Raw genomic sequence first — 16097 nt, 5'->3', positions numbered from 1 at the left:
TCTTATCACTACGACTGATTTAATCTTATTGCATATTTATATTTGACCCAAAAATTAGTGCTTGTTGGTAGTTTGTATTCACACGTTTCGACTTGTAAATGTAAACTTACAAGGATTATTTAAAAGAGCAACACACAAGTTTCTTGCTCGTTCTTCTTGTGATGAGACAGCTTTCAGTGGTAGATAAAAAACAAATTGTTATGACTATTCAAAAGTGCTTAAATTAAGTTTATTTGAATAAATGATTTTCTATTCTATTCTATTCTATTGATTCTATTATTTTCCTGCGCAGAGTAGAAGTAGTTATTCTGCTAATTATGTGCTGGCAGATCTCCTAAACATCAAGACCAAATCAAACCCCCTCAGAGAGGTGAAGGTTGGGGCATCTACTCCGGGGCAGCAACCCCCGGGTGGCTAGATCATAGCCCCTAGGGCATCTATACATAAGAAAAACTACGTAAACCTTACTACGCGTTGTGCCTTACGTGGGGACCGATTATTTTTTTATTTTGTTTTTATTCCTCTTTTGATTGTTTTTTTTAAGTATCTTATATTATCTAAAAATAACTAAATTAATTATTATATATTCTTTATTGCACTGAAATACATTTTATAAGTATATTAATTAGAACTAACGTTAACAAAGGAGGACTTATCTCTAAAAGAGATCTCTTCCAGTCAACCCAATACAGCGTGGCATAGGAAGTGTTGAGTGGGTCAAATTGTGCAAATAATAATTATGTACATTATGTATTAATATTATAATTATTTCATTCATTCATAATTTAAGAGCTACGCTCTTGTCGGTGGAGCTCTTCCCATTTTCCGCGGTCATCCATCATGCTCTTTAATTATTGATACGTCACAACTCCCATTTTCTTCTTAATTTGTTTGATGTAGCTGTGCCTTGATCTTCCCCTCCTCCTCTTTCCCTCTATTTTCCCCTCAATAATAATATTCATGAAATCATCGTGCCGTATTAAGTATCCCAACATTTTTCCTCGTCGATTTTCTATTGTGTTAAATATTTACCTTTTTTCTTTTACCCTGTGTAGTACTTCTTCGTTTCTTACTTTATTATAATTATTACATGAGGTAGGTATTTTGTTTAAATAAGTAAGTTAGGCAACATAAGTTAAGCTAGACAAAAACATGATACTAAAATAATGATGTATACAAATGTCCAAGAATGCAGTCCAGCAACTAAATTACTAAATAATTGTCTATGATTTACGCTAAACGTAACGCCGCCCGTCACGCGTCATGCTCGCGGACGTCAGCCCGCGGCGGCTCGCGCCGGGACTGCAACCCGTGCTGGCGGCTCGACACTGCGCCGTACGTGACTGCTGCGCTGCCCACCAGCATGCCGGCACTCACGATGGTCAGCGGCTATAAAAAAATTAACACCTGTATCTACCAAGGGCAGATCCAGCTTTGGCGCCAGGAGGGGGTCACAGAGTCGTGGTCAAGTCAAGAACTTATAATTTAATTCTGATAACAATAGATACAAGTAAAAAGTTGGTACTTTAATAATGTACAAAGTTATTATATTAAATTAATTAAATATTGAAGGTAAGTAGTTACTTAAAATCTGTATGGTGTCAAAATATATAAATGAAATCATTATGTTCAATTAGTGGTCCACCTAAGTCCTGGAACCAGCTCAGGGGGGGGGGTCATGACCCCCATGACCCCCCTGGATCCGCCGTTGGTATCTACACAAAGACAAACTTGAGTTTTGTAACTTGGTCATGAACACGCAGTCCGAAGCACGAGCTATTATAACCCTGCGGCACTTATTGCGTAGGATTTTTTTTTATGACCGTCCTCTGAGTGTAAATAAACAACGTGGTCACTTACTCAATTTAGATCAAAAAGTTTATTGAGGTTTTTTTCTTGGAAAAGCTGTTCAGTTTCCTGAGTGTTCTGCATGCTTGTGTATTAATGAGCATGATTGTTTGTGTTCATCTGTGTTTTTACAAAAATAAATGTATTTATTTATTCCATGAGCTGTCTATTAAGCTCTGTTTAGCTTGGGACGAGATAGGACCGTATGAATTGCCCTGAACGATTACTTATTTCTACATTAGGGCTATAGCTACCAAACTAGGGCTATACTATACTATATATATATATATATATGTTGATACAATTTATAAAATACACTACGCCAGTAACTGGCTTTCCGAAATAACAGTGTTAAATTCAATATCACTACAGTAATTACAAACTCACTCCGTGCATGTAGTCGACGGGCCGGGTCAGCTCGCACGTCGTCAAGCTCATTATGGCCGACACCAGTAACAGCACGCCGAGCACAGTCGATAATATTATATCCTGGAAACACACACTCATATACAACAGCCTCGGTGGCATAGTGGTTTAGCATACCGCTTTACTATCCGATGGTCGCGGGTTCGATTTCTCGCACGGTACAAACATTTGTATTTATGAATATGATTGTTTGTATCGGTCTGGATATGTATTTATTTACAAAAAAAATGTATCCCATGTATATTTATATCAGTTGTCTAGTACCCATAACACTAGCTCTGCTTATCGTGGTACCAGATGGCGCTGTGTTAATTGTCCAGGGTGATATATTTTTTTATTATCATAACCACGGAAGTATGGGCTAAAACCCTCACAATCTTTGGTCCTTCGAGCCGGATTTGGAAGCAACTTATGAATGTTATGGTGAGGAGTACTGACAATGTAGAGCCAGAGTTGAGGCGCTCGCAACGGCAGTCGCAGCAGGGCGCCGCTGTAGAGAAGCACTGACAGCGCGGCCGCCGCCAGCGCCACGCTGGCTGCACTGGCCGCCAGCCCGGGCGCTGCGTCGCAGCCCCGGCTGTTCAACAACAGGGCTGTCGCCACTGCTGCCGTCACCTGCCGCCACGAGGACTTTAACACCACGCTGCATCCTGACACGACTACACGACACTACCAGAAATCGATCAATATTAACTACTTCTGCATAAGATCCTGTATGGCCTAATTTGGAAGCTGTGTTCCGTTTAGAAGAATTAAATATAGCATTAATGCATTCGCTTTTTCTGAATAATTTATTAACGACCTTGGATACCAATCTTTTAGTCTTCAAGTATTGCCATTCCTTTAACATTTTAGAGATGCCACCAATGTCATAATGTATTTTTGGCACTGGCATGGCACTCCTGTATATTTGCCAGTGTACTAAATTTAAAAAACAAATATATTTTTTTTTTATGAATTGGCACGTTGATGCTTTTGTCAAAATCAAAGTTTGAAAAAGTAGCAGGTACAATTTAGTGTTAATATCTATTACACAGTAATTAAACATATATTCTATACCTCCTTAAATACAGTGATCTATGTATCGTAAAATCCAAACAATTTCCTCTTTTCCGTACAAATCGTTGCAAATCTACAGTCATCACTTTGTGACATTCGTTAAGCAATATCAGATACAAATTCAGAGAATGCGGCATAAAAAATATTCCAATTAAACATTGCACCAGCATTGGTACAACAATCCACATTCATTCTTGGTGCTACACTATTGTTAGAACCAGCGTACGTTCAGACGCTACGACTATATCATCAAGATCCGTAACTGAATATTATACCAATATTCATAAATACAAAGGAATAATCGTAGTAGATACTTCAGCTTAATCATGTGAGTGTAATAATCATCAAAATCGGTGCGTCACCGTACAGCCGTCAGCATTTTACACCTCTCCGCGTTCATATAACGCCCAGACATACCATTTTTCCTTCAATACACCAAATACTCACAAGCAAGCATCCAGTCCACACTCGATCAGCGTGTATTCAATATATCAATTTGGAAAACAGCCCAGACTTATCATTTATACATCATAGCATCCAGATTGTATGGGTCACAGACTCATATATATATTGTTCACTCTACTCATTTTAGATTGTGATGCTTTAGGTATTTCCCTCTCTCCGAGAACTGTACTACACTCACTATTTAGTCAGTAGTTGTATAACTACTAACTAAATAGTGAGTGTGTACACACACATAGTCCTATGGAATGATAACATGAGTGGTATCACGGTTGTCACATGATAACGTGATGTCCGATGCTGTTCATGTATATAGGCGAGAGTTACCGCTAACTAACGGACCATCCAATCATTCCTATATTTTAATTACACTTTTCTATAACCGAAGAAACGGCCGCTCACGTAATGCTGGAGTGCTTGCAGTGGCCACACAACGAAAACAAATCCTCGGAACGGTGAGGTCGCTCCGTGAAGCCTGTGAAGATACCAGACTTCTGCGCTTTTGGGAGGAGCTTGGCTGGCTACTTTAGTAGTCCGGCTCTGCACGCACAACGGCCCGAATGAGAGGCTAATTGCGGAGACTGGAGTCCAACATACATTACAATACAATACATATAATTATAATATTAATAATAATAATCTCAGGACAATTCACACAGCGCCATCTAGACCCGAGTTAAGCTATAGTTACGGGTACTAGATAACTGATACAAGTACATAGATATTTTTTTTTCGTAAATACATACATAATATACATAGAAAACACCCAGACCGATACAAACAGTCATACTCATGAATACAAATGTTTGTGCCGTGCGAGGAATCGAACCCGCGACCATCGGACGTAAAGCGGTGTGCTGGACCGCTAGACCACCGAGGTCGTCAAATTTGTTGAGTCATAACGGAGATAATTTAGCTGTAAATTCTAATTCAAAATTCAAAATATATTCATGTAGGTCTATTACAGACTGTTATGATATGTCAAATCTATCGTCAGTTCGGAATGATTTCGAGATGAGAAGAACTGACAAGAAACTCAGCTCGTATTTTTTTTTTACTTTGTATTTTTTTTACAATATAATACTTACAACAGAAGCAACTTTCAGCAGTCCACCAGGCGAGACCACGTAATTGCTGGCACTGTAGTAATCCCGAAGTACGTCCTTCTCAGATTTAGACAGATCGTCAACGGGAAGCGCTGGTTCCGCGCGGCCACCCATCCTCACTTGTGTTTACAAGTACACTCGATACACATATTTTTTTACAAATCGGTATAAAATAATTGTCTCTGTATAAACATATAGCTTTCCACTTTTTAGCAGACTGTACAATCATTATAGTTTTTAAAAATAAACATTAATTCGATATTCATTAAGATATCATGATAAAATTCTATCCACTCCAAGCCTGTAAATAGACTATTATTCTGCCACCTATATGTCAAATAATTTGATATTATCTTTTTAATATATAAATTGATATAATCTGTGCTGACGAATATTAAAAATATTAGATATTACGTTATTATATTTATGTTATCTAAATAGCCATCGAGTCATAAGCTAGGCAGAGCCTATGTTGTACTATGCAACTGATAGTAAAATAGAATAGAATAGAAAATCATTTATTCAAATAAACTTAATTTAAGCTCTTTTGAATAGTCATAACAATTTTTTTATCTACCGCTCGTTCGGAAAGCTGTCTCATCATAACAAGAACGAGCAGGAAACTTGTGTGTTGCTCTTTTAAGTAATCCTTGTAAGTTTACATTTACAAGTCGAAACGTGTGAATACAAACTACCAACCAGCACAAATTTTTTGGGTCAAATATAAATATGCAATAAGATTAAATCAGTCGTAGTAATACTTAAATTTATTTTTTTAGATACATACATAATATACAAATACAATTGTTAACATTGTGCGCGGAATCGAACCTGCGACTTAAGTTTATTTGAATAAAGATAATTTCTATTTCTATTGTAAATACTTTGTATTGTCATGGAAATGTTTACCTTGAACACAGGGGCGGATCGTGAACTTGTCCGGGGCCCTGGACTAAATCTACTTAGGGGCCTACCTAATGATATTATTCAACTAAAAAAATACACCGACCATAGACAAGCGACCAGAAATTCCCCGTTGCTTTCAATAGTCTCGCACTTGCATGGGTTATGATGGGTTTTTAACACTATATATTTTTTTATATTCTAAATATTGTTTCAATGGGGACTAGGAGCCCTTTGTATAATCGGGGCCCTGAGCTGCAGCCCAAAAGCCCTTAGGTAGATCCGCCCCGCTTGAATAAGTCAGGCAAGTTAAAGAATAACGTATTCAACAAATCGCCTGCAACTCAAATCCTAATTGTGACTGCTGTTTGCTGTTATCTACCAATAAACAATTAAGAATTTTCAATCTTGATAGTATATCTCTAAGATGTACTGATTTCTGATAACGCCGATAAAGTATATCAGTCGATCGCCCGCGGCCTATGGCACGGTGATATAAAAACAACATACTTGTATAAAACCATATATTATTATTAAAATTTTAAAGTAAAAATGACTCACCGTACACGGTCACTTATGGTAACTTACATTGTCCTCCTGAACATGAACATAATACGATCCTCACTTACAATATAAATAACACACAAAGCAATCCAAATCGCACGCAACTCAACTGAACACCCTCGCCAACACAGGTAAACTTACAAACATAATCCGCCGAGAATAAATTATACAAAACAAAAATTAATATATTATTTCATTGTGATATGTATGGTGTGTACAATAATAAAAGAAATGTGTTAAAGTTATACAATAATATCAATACAAGTAGACAAGCTGTATATATAGTGCAATAAATGCGAATAAATATTGGAATGAGTATAGTCCACACGGTCCGCGGTGAACATGAACAACTGTACCAAGTTCTAAGCTCGGGGAGCGTGTACGACAGACCAGACAGTATAAAATTATCTCCTATAACAATTCTTATTACAATCGAACTTTACTTACTACCTATATTTCGCTTATGAACATCATTATATATATCATGCAAACAATTTGATCCATTACAAGCGTCACGTCGAAATTAACTCGGACTACGAGCACGTGGCGACGCGCACGTGAGCGGCGACGCACTGTGACGTCACGGGAGCGTCCGGCACGCACTTACGGGACGTAAATCATGACACAATTTAAGAACGCGGGTTGAACGTAAGGGATGAAAGAAGTGGGAAGGGGTCCTAAAAATCGTGATGTAACATTTCATCACCTAATAAAATAAAATAAAAGCGCTGACAATATTATCTGATTGCACTAAGAATGAGTACGTAGCGATTTCTATATTGATTGTCGCATGTCTCTTACTTGTTAGTATCTTATAGTATATATAAAAAAAGCATCTATTCAAAAGAGTAACACACAAGTTTCTTACTTATTCTTCTTGTGATGAGTTTGCATTCCGAATGAATAGTATAATCAAAAATATGACTATTCAAAGGTGCTTGTTCGGAGTTTATTTGAATAAAGATTATTTCTATTTCTAATATGTATTAAAATACGAAATTTTAACTCTTAACGAAAATCTAAAGTTCTAATTCAGCGGTATAAAAACATGTTTAATTTGTATTATTGTGAAATCAAATTGTGCCTCTACACTAGGAGAGATTCACAACGTGAACACAGCTGGTGTTAAAACTGGGGAAGGGTGTCATTTCAGCGCGGAAGACGTCCACTGCTGAACGAAAGTCTCCCCCAAAGATCTCCACGACGATCTGTCCTACGATTCTCCTGGTTCCCCAGGCTTGAAGATCATGATCATGTGCCATAATTTACGGATATCGCGTTACTACGTGCATATAGTAGATATAGACAGCGCGGCTCGTGTGCACTAGCGCCACGCCTTCGAGTCCATCCCTAGACAACAGTTATTACTTAACACCATTATATTCGTCTAACGTAGAAACGTACCCTTGACATTTGTATAATATACATTTCAATAGTAAATATCTAATAGTGTGTAAATATTCCTGAAACTTATACAAATTGGACGAATAGGAAAACGGGACAGAGAAACAAACGAACGGACGCGCACCGGCGGCTGCACGTGCAACGAACTATTCGAGAAATTGCGCGGAATTAAATATACGAACGAACGTTTATTAAATCTAATAAAAAGGACTAGCATCAAGATCAGACTCGCGTAACGTTACGTCGCAAACTCACGACGCTTCCCGCACCGCGCGAGCGGAGACTACAGAACATATCTCATTCTACATAGAATGTTATTTACTGGCTACAAGTCCATATAATGAACGATATCGACAAGCCAATCATTGACGCAATCAAAACGAAATCCAAACGTGAATACTCTCCACATAATCGATTCGAAACGAGTGTGAGGTGCATTAGTTGAAAATATATAGATAAACAAATAAAATACTTGGAAGAGTAAATATAATAGATGTGATCTACTACGTGTGATTTCGCTTCAATTTCAATACGATTGCGTTAACGGTCAGCTTTCACAATATTAACAATTTGGTCATAGCGCTCTCCGAAATAGACTCGCTTAGACATCATAGACATCGGTAACCCCGTACCGTCAGGCTTCGGAGCGAGCGACTATTTCGTACAACCACTCACATCTCGATCGTTCACTCGTACTCACGGCGCATCGGACTCGACCTCGCACTCGGACAGGCGACACGTCACGCGTCGAACGAGAGATCACAGTATGGGAACGCGGCGACGGGGGCCTGCGGGGGCGGCGGGGGCGGCGGGGGGCGGCGGGGGCGGCGGGGGCCACTATAACGGGTCGTCGCGCGACGTGGACGGCAGCGGCGCGGGCGCCGGCGGCACGGCGCGGTACGAGGCGCGCGGCGACGGCGACGCCCGCGACCCCCGCGACCCCCTCGCCCCCCGCGCGCCCCCCGCCCCCCACGCCCCCCGCGGCCGGGCGCCGCACATGGCGCGCGCGCCCGCAGCCACCAGCGCGCCCGACGCGCACGCGCCGCCCAGCCCCAGGCCCTGCGGACGCACACCACTCTCATCTCACTCGCACGTAGTCTGTGCGATAGCTGCTGCTCTCCCGCCCGCACTCGGAGACGTGCCGTACATTAGCTGCCTTTACACGGACGAGCTCATTCACGTGCGAATATGCTTAAAAATTAACATGTAAATGTACACTAAGAGAACGAGAGTGACCGCGCGCCACCGGTTCGCGCATTGCGGCGTCCAATTTTTTGTAATAATTAAATATCATTGCAAAAATGTTAACATCCGATTATGGAGTAAAGACATAGTTATGGACAATTTATAAATATTAAACATGTCTTAAAATAAAAATAAAGTTAATTAACACAAACCGTACAAAAATAGTAAAATGCAATCAATCAGTTAGGCCTAGCGAGCAGGTTAATATCACTTTGATTGAGCTCTAGATCGCGTATGAAAGAACGTGTCGTATAAAAGCAATACTATTACTAATCAATCATTAACTGAAATCTTTAAAGTAATCATTAAACGTCTCTGAGTGCGGCGGTATGTATTGATGTATATCTTAGACTACGATTCACGAGCGAAATCAATAAAAAAAAATCCTGGACAATTCACACGGCGTCATCGAGTCTCGAGCTAAGTAGAGCTAATGTTATAGGTACTAGAGAACCGATATAAATACTTCAATATATTTTTTCTATAAATACATAGAAAATACCCAGACCGATACAAACGATTTGATTACGAGTCGCGGCAGATTGAAAGTAATGCGGTGGACCAAACGGTTAGACGGTCGAGGCCGTCAAGGAATAATAAAACGTATGACTCACGGAGGCGGAGAGCAGCAACCTCGCGAGGTGCGCGGGCGCCCAGCGGTACTCGGGCGCGGCCAGCACGGCGTGCAGCACGAGCGCGGCGCCGGCGGCCAGCGCCGCGCCGCTGCAGGCGCTGGTCCACGCGCCCAGCCGCGCCCAGTCCAGCGGCAGCAGCGCCTGCAGCCCCGACACGTGCATGGCCAGCAGCACGCCGTGCAGCAGCAGCGACGACAGCGCCGCCAGCTGCAGCAGCTGCACGCGCGCCGCCAGCGGCAGCTGCGCCGCCCGCAGCCCCGCCGCGCCCCACACGCACCCGCACGAGCCCGCGCAGCACGCCTGCCGATGATAACGCCTGACCTAGTACACCTACTTCTAACACTACTTATTCACTCTTCACTTCAAAGATGCAATTTTGTAAGAGACTTTAAACACGGACATCGGGAGTGAGAGAGTGAGTACTATTTTTATTTGATCACATAAGAAAAGATGATGTAAATCGATCGGTACGAGCAGCGAGAACGTCAACTGTGTGTATGGAATAGTAGCCCGTGCTAACCATTCATCATTCCCTTAAAAATCCTCACCTCAACGGTTAATTCTTGGTGAACTTCTAACAATAACCTACCTGGTCTAACTTCATCGGGATCAACATCCTATCATTCGCGGTCCGTGGCCTGCGTGGCCTCCGTGGCCTCCGTGCGGGCCGCGGCCGGTACTCACCACCAGCAGCAGCGTGCAGGCGCCGCGCAGCGAGCGCAGGTGTCGCAGGCGGCAGTAGAGCGGCGCGAGCGGGCGCGGGCGCGGCGGCGGCTGGCGGCGGTAGTGCGCGTGCGAGTCCCAGGACCGCTCCGTGGCCTCCGTGGCCTCCGTGCCGGCCGGCGACCGCCCCCCGCCCCCGCCCCCGGCCCCGCCCCCGGCCGCCGCGCCGCACCCGCTGCCCGCGATCTCGAAGTCCTGCGACCACACACACACCCCTCGTTAGTAAACTACCCATAGGAACAGTTCCAGTATGAAATGACGATGTCGAGTATAGCAGACATTATGTTAAAGAATGATCAACAGACAAGTTTCTACATGGACGATTCAGCTATACACAATATGAAAAAAATCTTTACTTATTACTATTGTTATTTAAAGATTACATAAACTTATATATTTAAGTTTATGTAATCTTTAAATTCAAGTCATGCATATTCTACATTTATTGTATTTAAAAATACTTGCAAAATTATTTTTCAATACATGTTTTGTAAATACTTAATTCAGGAAACCGACTCAAAGTTCCAGTTGGCAGTAGCTATTAGAACCAACAATATATTTTTTAAAACAATATGGGGCTTTAATTGCTCATTCATTTTGATTCATCATTGCCTTGCCTTTATCCCATTGTTTAGGGTCCTTTACAATTTAACAACTCAACAGAATATAGGATAATATTGCAAAAAGGTTTAATGTGAATAACTATTTAATTAAATTAAAAAATATATATACATAACAGTGTTGCATTTTAGACAAAGAAAAAGGTATTGAGTTCCAGAATAGCTATAAAATTAAATTAACCAAAACCTTGAACTGAAAATATTGAAACAAATTTATTTATTTTATTTATTTATTTATTTTCGGAAAACCAAGGCTATTTACAAACATAGTTATAAACATAATTAAATGATAACGGCCACTTATAGGTTTCCACGGATAGAAACGTAATATAGAAAAAAAAAATTACAGTGCTAACACGAGAGGCGTGTTTGTGTTATAAATACTCATAAAATCATATATCAAACAATAACAATCCACTAAATTAAAACATATGCTGAAATTAACAAACAAACATTTTTGAATAATGGAAATGCATATAAGTAACATTAAATTCAATACCTATAACTCAAAGAATTGCCTGCTCATCACGGCCCTCGCTAAAGATATTCCATCGGAAAACAAATCAATATCTAACACCCTACTTAACCTATTGAAGTTATTACTTGCTCGCCACATATAACTGTTTTGCCTATAGTTAGATGATACAGAAGGTATAGAAATAGAAGGAGTAAATCTGGTACGTTTAGCTAGTACATTAAAATTAAATTTTGAAAGTAACTCAGGACAGTCTATGTCACCAGAGGCTACTTTGATCAAGTAAATGATATCAGCAATTTCACGGCGTTTCTCAAGGGTAAGTAAGTGGTGTTTTTTACACATACTAATATAATGTTTAGAGTCATATTGCTGTTTGATACGGTAGGCAAGAAAACGGACAAATTTTTTCTGCACATTTTCGATACGTGCAATGTACGTATCATATCTGGGGTTCCAAATCTGAGATGCATACTCCAACTTACTGCGCACCAGTGTACAGTAAAGTATTTTTAAAGTTTTAGCTTGTACGAAGCAGCTGGAGTTACGCATAACAAATCCCAGGGCGCGCATTGCATTATTAACAATATTGTTAATATGTGTGTCGAATATTAATTTAGAATCGAGTGTTATTCCTAAATCATTTATCTGCGATACTTTTTTTAGCTGTTGACCCTTAAGCAAATAATTATTATGAATAGAGTTAAGTTTGCGTGTAAATATAACCGAAAAACACTTCGAAGGGTTCAAATCTAACTTGTTAGTGACGCAGTAGTTGTCTAGTCTATGTAAGTCAGACTGAATAGCTGCATTATCAGATAGATTTGATATTTTAGAAAAAATTTTCATGTCATCAGCAAAACACAGGAGTTTAGAGAAATGAAAGCATTTACTGATGTCATTGACGAAAATAATAAATAATAAAGGACCCAATAATGAACCCTGAGGAATGCCGCTGGGGATAGAAACCCAGCTTGAAACATAATTATTGACTACAACAGCTTGAGAACGATTATCAATGTATGACGAGAACCATCTAAGAAGATCGCCCCTAATTCCTACATACTGAAGCTTAGATAAAAGCAAACAATGATCAATGCGATCGAATGCTTTACTATAATCTGTATAAATAACGTCTACTTGGTGTCCATCATCCATGGCTTCTGTCAAATAGTCATTAAATAGAACAAGATTAGACACTGTAGACCGTCCACTGATAAACCCGTGTTGAAAGTGATGTAGGGAATTTTTTACCGCTGGATAGAGTTGATTATATATTAATCTTTCAAATATTTTAGCTATGTGACATAATTTAGAAATAGGCCTATAATTTTCAACTCTATTCTTTGGGCCTTTTTTGTGAACAGGGGTTATAAAGGCAGATTTCCAAATTTTTGGGACTATTCCATCGGCCAGAGAACGTTGGAATAATAAACAAATGGGAATGGATAAATTTTTAGAACAAGCTTTTAAAAAATATGCTGACATATAATCTGGGCCAGCCGATTTATATATATCGAGACCAGAGAGCAGTTTATCAATCATCGAGGGGACCACTACAATATTAGCAATGTCGGAAACAGAATCTATATTGTCAGTATAAGAAATTGGAACATGATTACTGGAAGAACCGTTTTGTAAAAAAGTAGATTGAAAGTATGACGAGAAAGCGTTACAAATATCATTACCTGTATTATGGACCGCATCATTATAATTCATACAACTAGGAATTAAATTGGTTGAAGTGCGCGATTTCATATAGCTCCAGAAGTACCGTGGATTATTCTGTATTGAGTTTTCAACAGAGTTTAAATATTTTTGATGACAGTCTTTTAATAATAATTTAACACGTGTGCACAGCAACCGAAATGTATGTAAGTCAGAGAGATTTCCGTAGTTTTTGAACTTCCTATAATATTTTTGTTTTTCTTTAATGACTTTAATAAGTGAGGGTGAATACCATATTGGATTGGATCCCTTAGAAATACGTTTAGAAGGTATATATTGGTCACGCAATTCAATGTAAGTTGAATAAAAGAAATCAACCGCATCCTCTAGTGAGCGTGAAGAGAATTCACTAGACCAGCTTATACCGGCGATATGCGCATTTATTTTATCATAGTCACCCTTATTGAAAAAATATTTAATTCTACTGTCTGATTTCAAAGGTGTTAACGTAATCGTGGGAACAGTCAACACGAGAGCATTATGATACGGATCAATTGGAACAAGCGGGTCCGTGCAATCGGACACTTGAATTGTCATACTTGATAATACCAAATCTAAGATTTTTCCTGTTTTATTTAATACTCCATTAAATTGGCTAAAGTTATGTGTGTATAATTCATCAACCAATAATATTTCATCAGGACTACGATAATAAGTGGGAATATATGAGCCGTGCTGAAAATCCCAAGTAATACCACTCAAGTTAAAACAAATCTCAAGAACACTTTATCATTCTAATTTTTTTAATGGAACATGTCCACCCTAGTAATGTGTTCTTAAACCATTCAACTTATCAAAGCATTTATAAAATTCTATGCTCAATACAAATGTTAACAAGTATGATGACCTCGGTGGTCTAGTAATCTAGCACACCGCTTTATGACCGATGGTTGCGGGTTAAATTAATCGCACAGCACAAACATTTGTATTCATGAGTATGATTGTTTGTATCGGTCTGGATGTTTTCTATGTATAATATGTATGTATTTACAAAAAAAAAACTATGTATCAGTTATCTAGTACCTATAACACAAGCTTTAGCTAGCTTAACTTGGGTCAAGATGATGCTGTGTGAATTGTCCCGAGATTAATAAAAAAAAAACCTATCTATTTTGTTCTCATATACACATGCAAACTGCAAGTTCATATCAAAACAAAGATCATCAGTCTTACACTTAAACCCTTATTAGATCAGTACTTTCCTTCTTTCACTTGTGTTTTTCTTCAGCTGCCATTCAAATATGACAGCCTCAGTTGTCAAAAGGTTTAGTGCACTGCTTTATTTCACATGATCATGAGTTTGATTCCTCACATAGTACACACATTTGTATTCATGTTTATAATTGTATATATTGGTCTGGGTGTTTCCTATATATATTATATATATATTTATAAAATCTAAGTATTTATATCGATAATTTAATACACATAACACTAGCTCTGCTTATCATGGGACTACATGACACTATTCAAATTTTTGAGGGATATTATAAAAGTAGTTGCTTGTAAATTAATCATATAATTACATAGTATAAAACAAAGTTTCAGTCGCTTTTGTCCCTATGTATACTTATATCTTTAAACTACACAACAGATTTTCATGAGGTTTTTTTAATACATAGTGATTCAAGGGAAAGGTTTATATATATAATACATGTACACCCGTGCAAAGCCGGGGTGGGTAGCCAGTATTATTATAAATGCAAAACATTGTGAGTATGGATGGATGTTTGTTACTCCTTCACACAAACACTAAATGCAAAAACTACTAACGGACCTTGATGAAACTTTACAGTAAAATAGTTTATGCATCAGAATAACATATATGCTATAAATTTAATGCAGGTGAAACCGTGAGGGCGAGCTAGTATAGTAAATAGCAGTTACAAAATAAGAATATTTCTCATTGCAATTCAACAAACTTGTAAGGACCATAGCAATATTGTAACAGTTGAGTGTTGCATAGTTTTGTGGAGAAGCTGAATTTCTCTATTAGTTAAACACCTTTCCTGGTTAAAAGGGGGTTGTTAGTGAAATTAAATAGGCTAGCAATATATCAAATATATCATGTAAAACTGACTACATGCTTATTCTATGATCTTCCTGTGGTGCTCCGCCGACATGTATGTTAAAGGCGATTTTTTTACACCATTCCACATATATATAAGAAGAGCATGGTCGTCTCACCTGCACGTCTTCGCCGCGGCAGCTGGTGGGCTCCAGTTCGCGAATCTCGTCTAAAAGCAGCTCCACCTCGTCGGTCGAATACAGCTCGCTCACTGACACGTAGCGCGCCGGCGCCGCTTGCATATCACCCGCACACTGGTCTACCGCCGAGCGCCTTCGCCCCGGCACCTCCTGTCATCACCACATCACATCCAGTACCAAGAGGGTAAGCTTTCCCATCATCAAACTATAACACTATTTTACGGAACGTTACCTTTTCCGTACGTTAACATGGAGATTTCGCCCTCTGGTATGTGACGACATAATCCGCCAAGACGAATATCTTATAAAGATACGTTGACCTAATAAACAAATTATACGAAGACGCTTCTATCACGCCATGTTTGTTATCATATTTTTTTTATGCCTGTGTAACAGTGTTACAAGATAAAAATTCATAATTGTTCTAAATAAATGACCTTAACCAGAAAGTGCTAAATTGATCTTTTAAAAAATGCTAAATGCTAAATTACAATATTAGAAGCTTGTATATAACAGAACATCTTAATATAAACTACTATTAAAGAATTAATGAGTACTATTGAATTCGTCACTTAATTACATATTAAGTGACGAATTCAAAATTAAATACGGAAACATCATACTCGTATATTAATGAATTATTACTGAAATTGTAAAATTGTACTGTCTAAGCTCATATAATAGTTTATTC

General features: G+C 38.9%; 2 protein-coding genes across 2 annotated transcripts; both read right to left on the bottom strand.

The window, feature by feature from the left end:
* Window positions 1–1254: 1254 nt before the first annotated feature.
* Window positions 1255–5106, bottom strand: LOC131840987 (uncharacterized). The gene is made up of 4 exons (XM_059189206.1): window positions 4884–5106; window positions 2713–2889; window positions 2236–2337; window positions 1255–1389 (listed from the first exon to the last, which is right to left on the bottom strand). The coding sequence occupies exons 1-4, from the start codon at window positions 5013–5015 to the stop codon at window positions 1255–1257; spliced, it is 546 nt and encodes a 181-aa protein (XP_059045189.1). The 5' UTR covers window positions 5016–5106.
* A 3503-nt stretch (window positions 5107–8609) lies between these two features.
* Window positions 8610–15787, bottom strand: LOC131840982 (uncharacterized). Its single transcript, XM_059189201.1, has 5 exons — window positions 15639–15787; window positions 15386–15556; window positions 10337–10570; window positions 9632–9952; window positions 8610–8831 (listed from the first exon to the last, which is right to left on the bottom strand). The coding sequence occupies exons 2-5, from the start codon at window positions 15506–15508 to the stop codon at window positions 8610–8612; spliced, it is 900 nt and encodes a 299-aa protein (XP_059045184.1). The 5' UTR covers window positions 15509–15556; window positions 15639–15787.
* Window positions 15788–16097: the final 310 nt, after the last annotated feature.

The sequence above is a fragment of the Achroia grisella genome, unplaced genomic scaffold, assembly GCF_030625045.1.
Source record: "Achroia grisella isolate CSIRO2021 unplaced genomic scaffold, CSIRO_AGI_Agris_v1 utg15219, whole genome shotgun sequence".
NCBI lineage: Eukaryota > Metazoa > Arthropoda > Insecta > Lepidoptera > Pyralidae > Achroia > Achroia grisella.
The sequence above is the reverse complement of the archived record's forward strand: the minus strand, read 5'-3'. Positions and strand labels throughout refer to the sequence as shown.

Excerpts from the sequence above, each read along its gene's own strand:
- LOC131840982 (XM_059189201.1), bottom strand. The coding sequence starts at position 15,508 with ATGCAAGCGGCGCCGGCGCGCTACGTGTCAGTGAGCGAGCTGTATTCG. Across the intron at positions 10,571-15,385 it reads GCCGCGGCGAAGACGTGCAG|GACTTCGAGATCGCGGGCAG; the intron begins GTGAGACGACCA and ends GTGTGGTCGCAG. Across the intron at positions 9,953-10,336 it reads CCTGCACGCTGCTGCTGGTG|GCGTGCTGCGCGGGCTCGTG; the intron begins GTGAGTACCGGC and ends TATCATCGGCAG.
- LOC131840987 (XM_059189206.1), bottom strand. The coding sequence starts at position 5,015 with ATGGGTGGCCGCGCGGAACCAGCGCTTCCCGTTGACGATCTGTCTAAA. Across the intron at positions 2,338-2,712 it reads CTCAACTCTGGCTCTACATT|GATATAATATTATCGACTGT; the intron begins GTCAGTACTCCT and ends GTGTGTTTCCAG. Across the intron at positions 1,390-2,235 it reads CCGTCGACTACATGCACGGA|CCGCTGACCATCGTGAGTGC; the intron begins GTGAGTTTGTAA and ends ATTTTTTTATAG.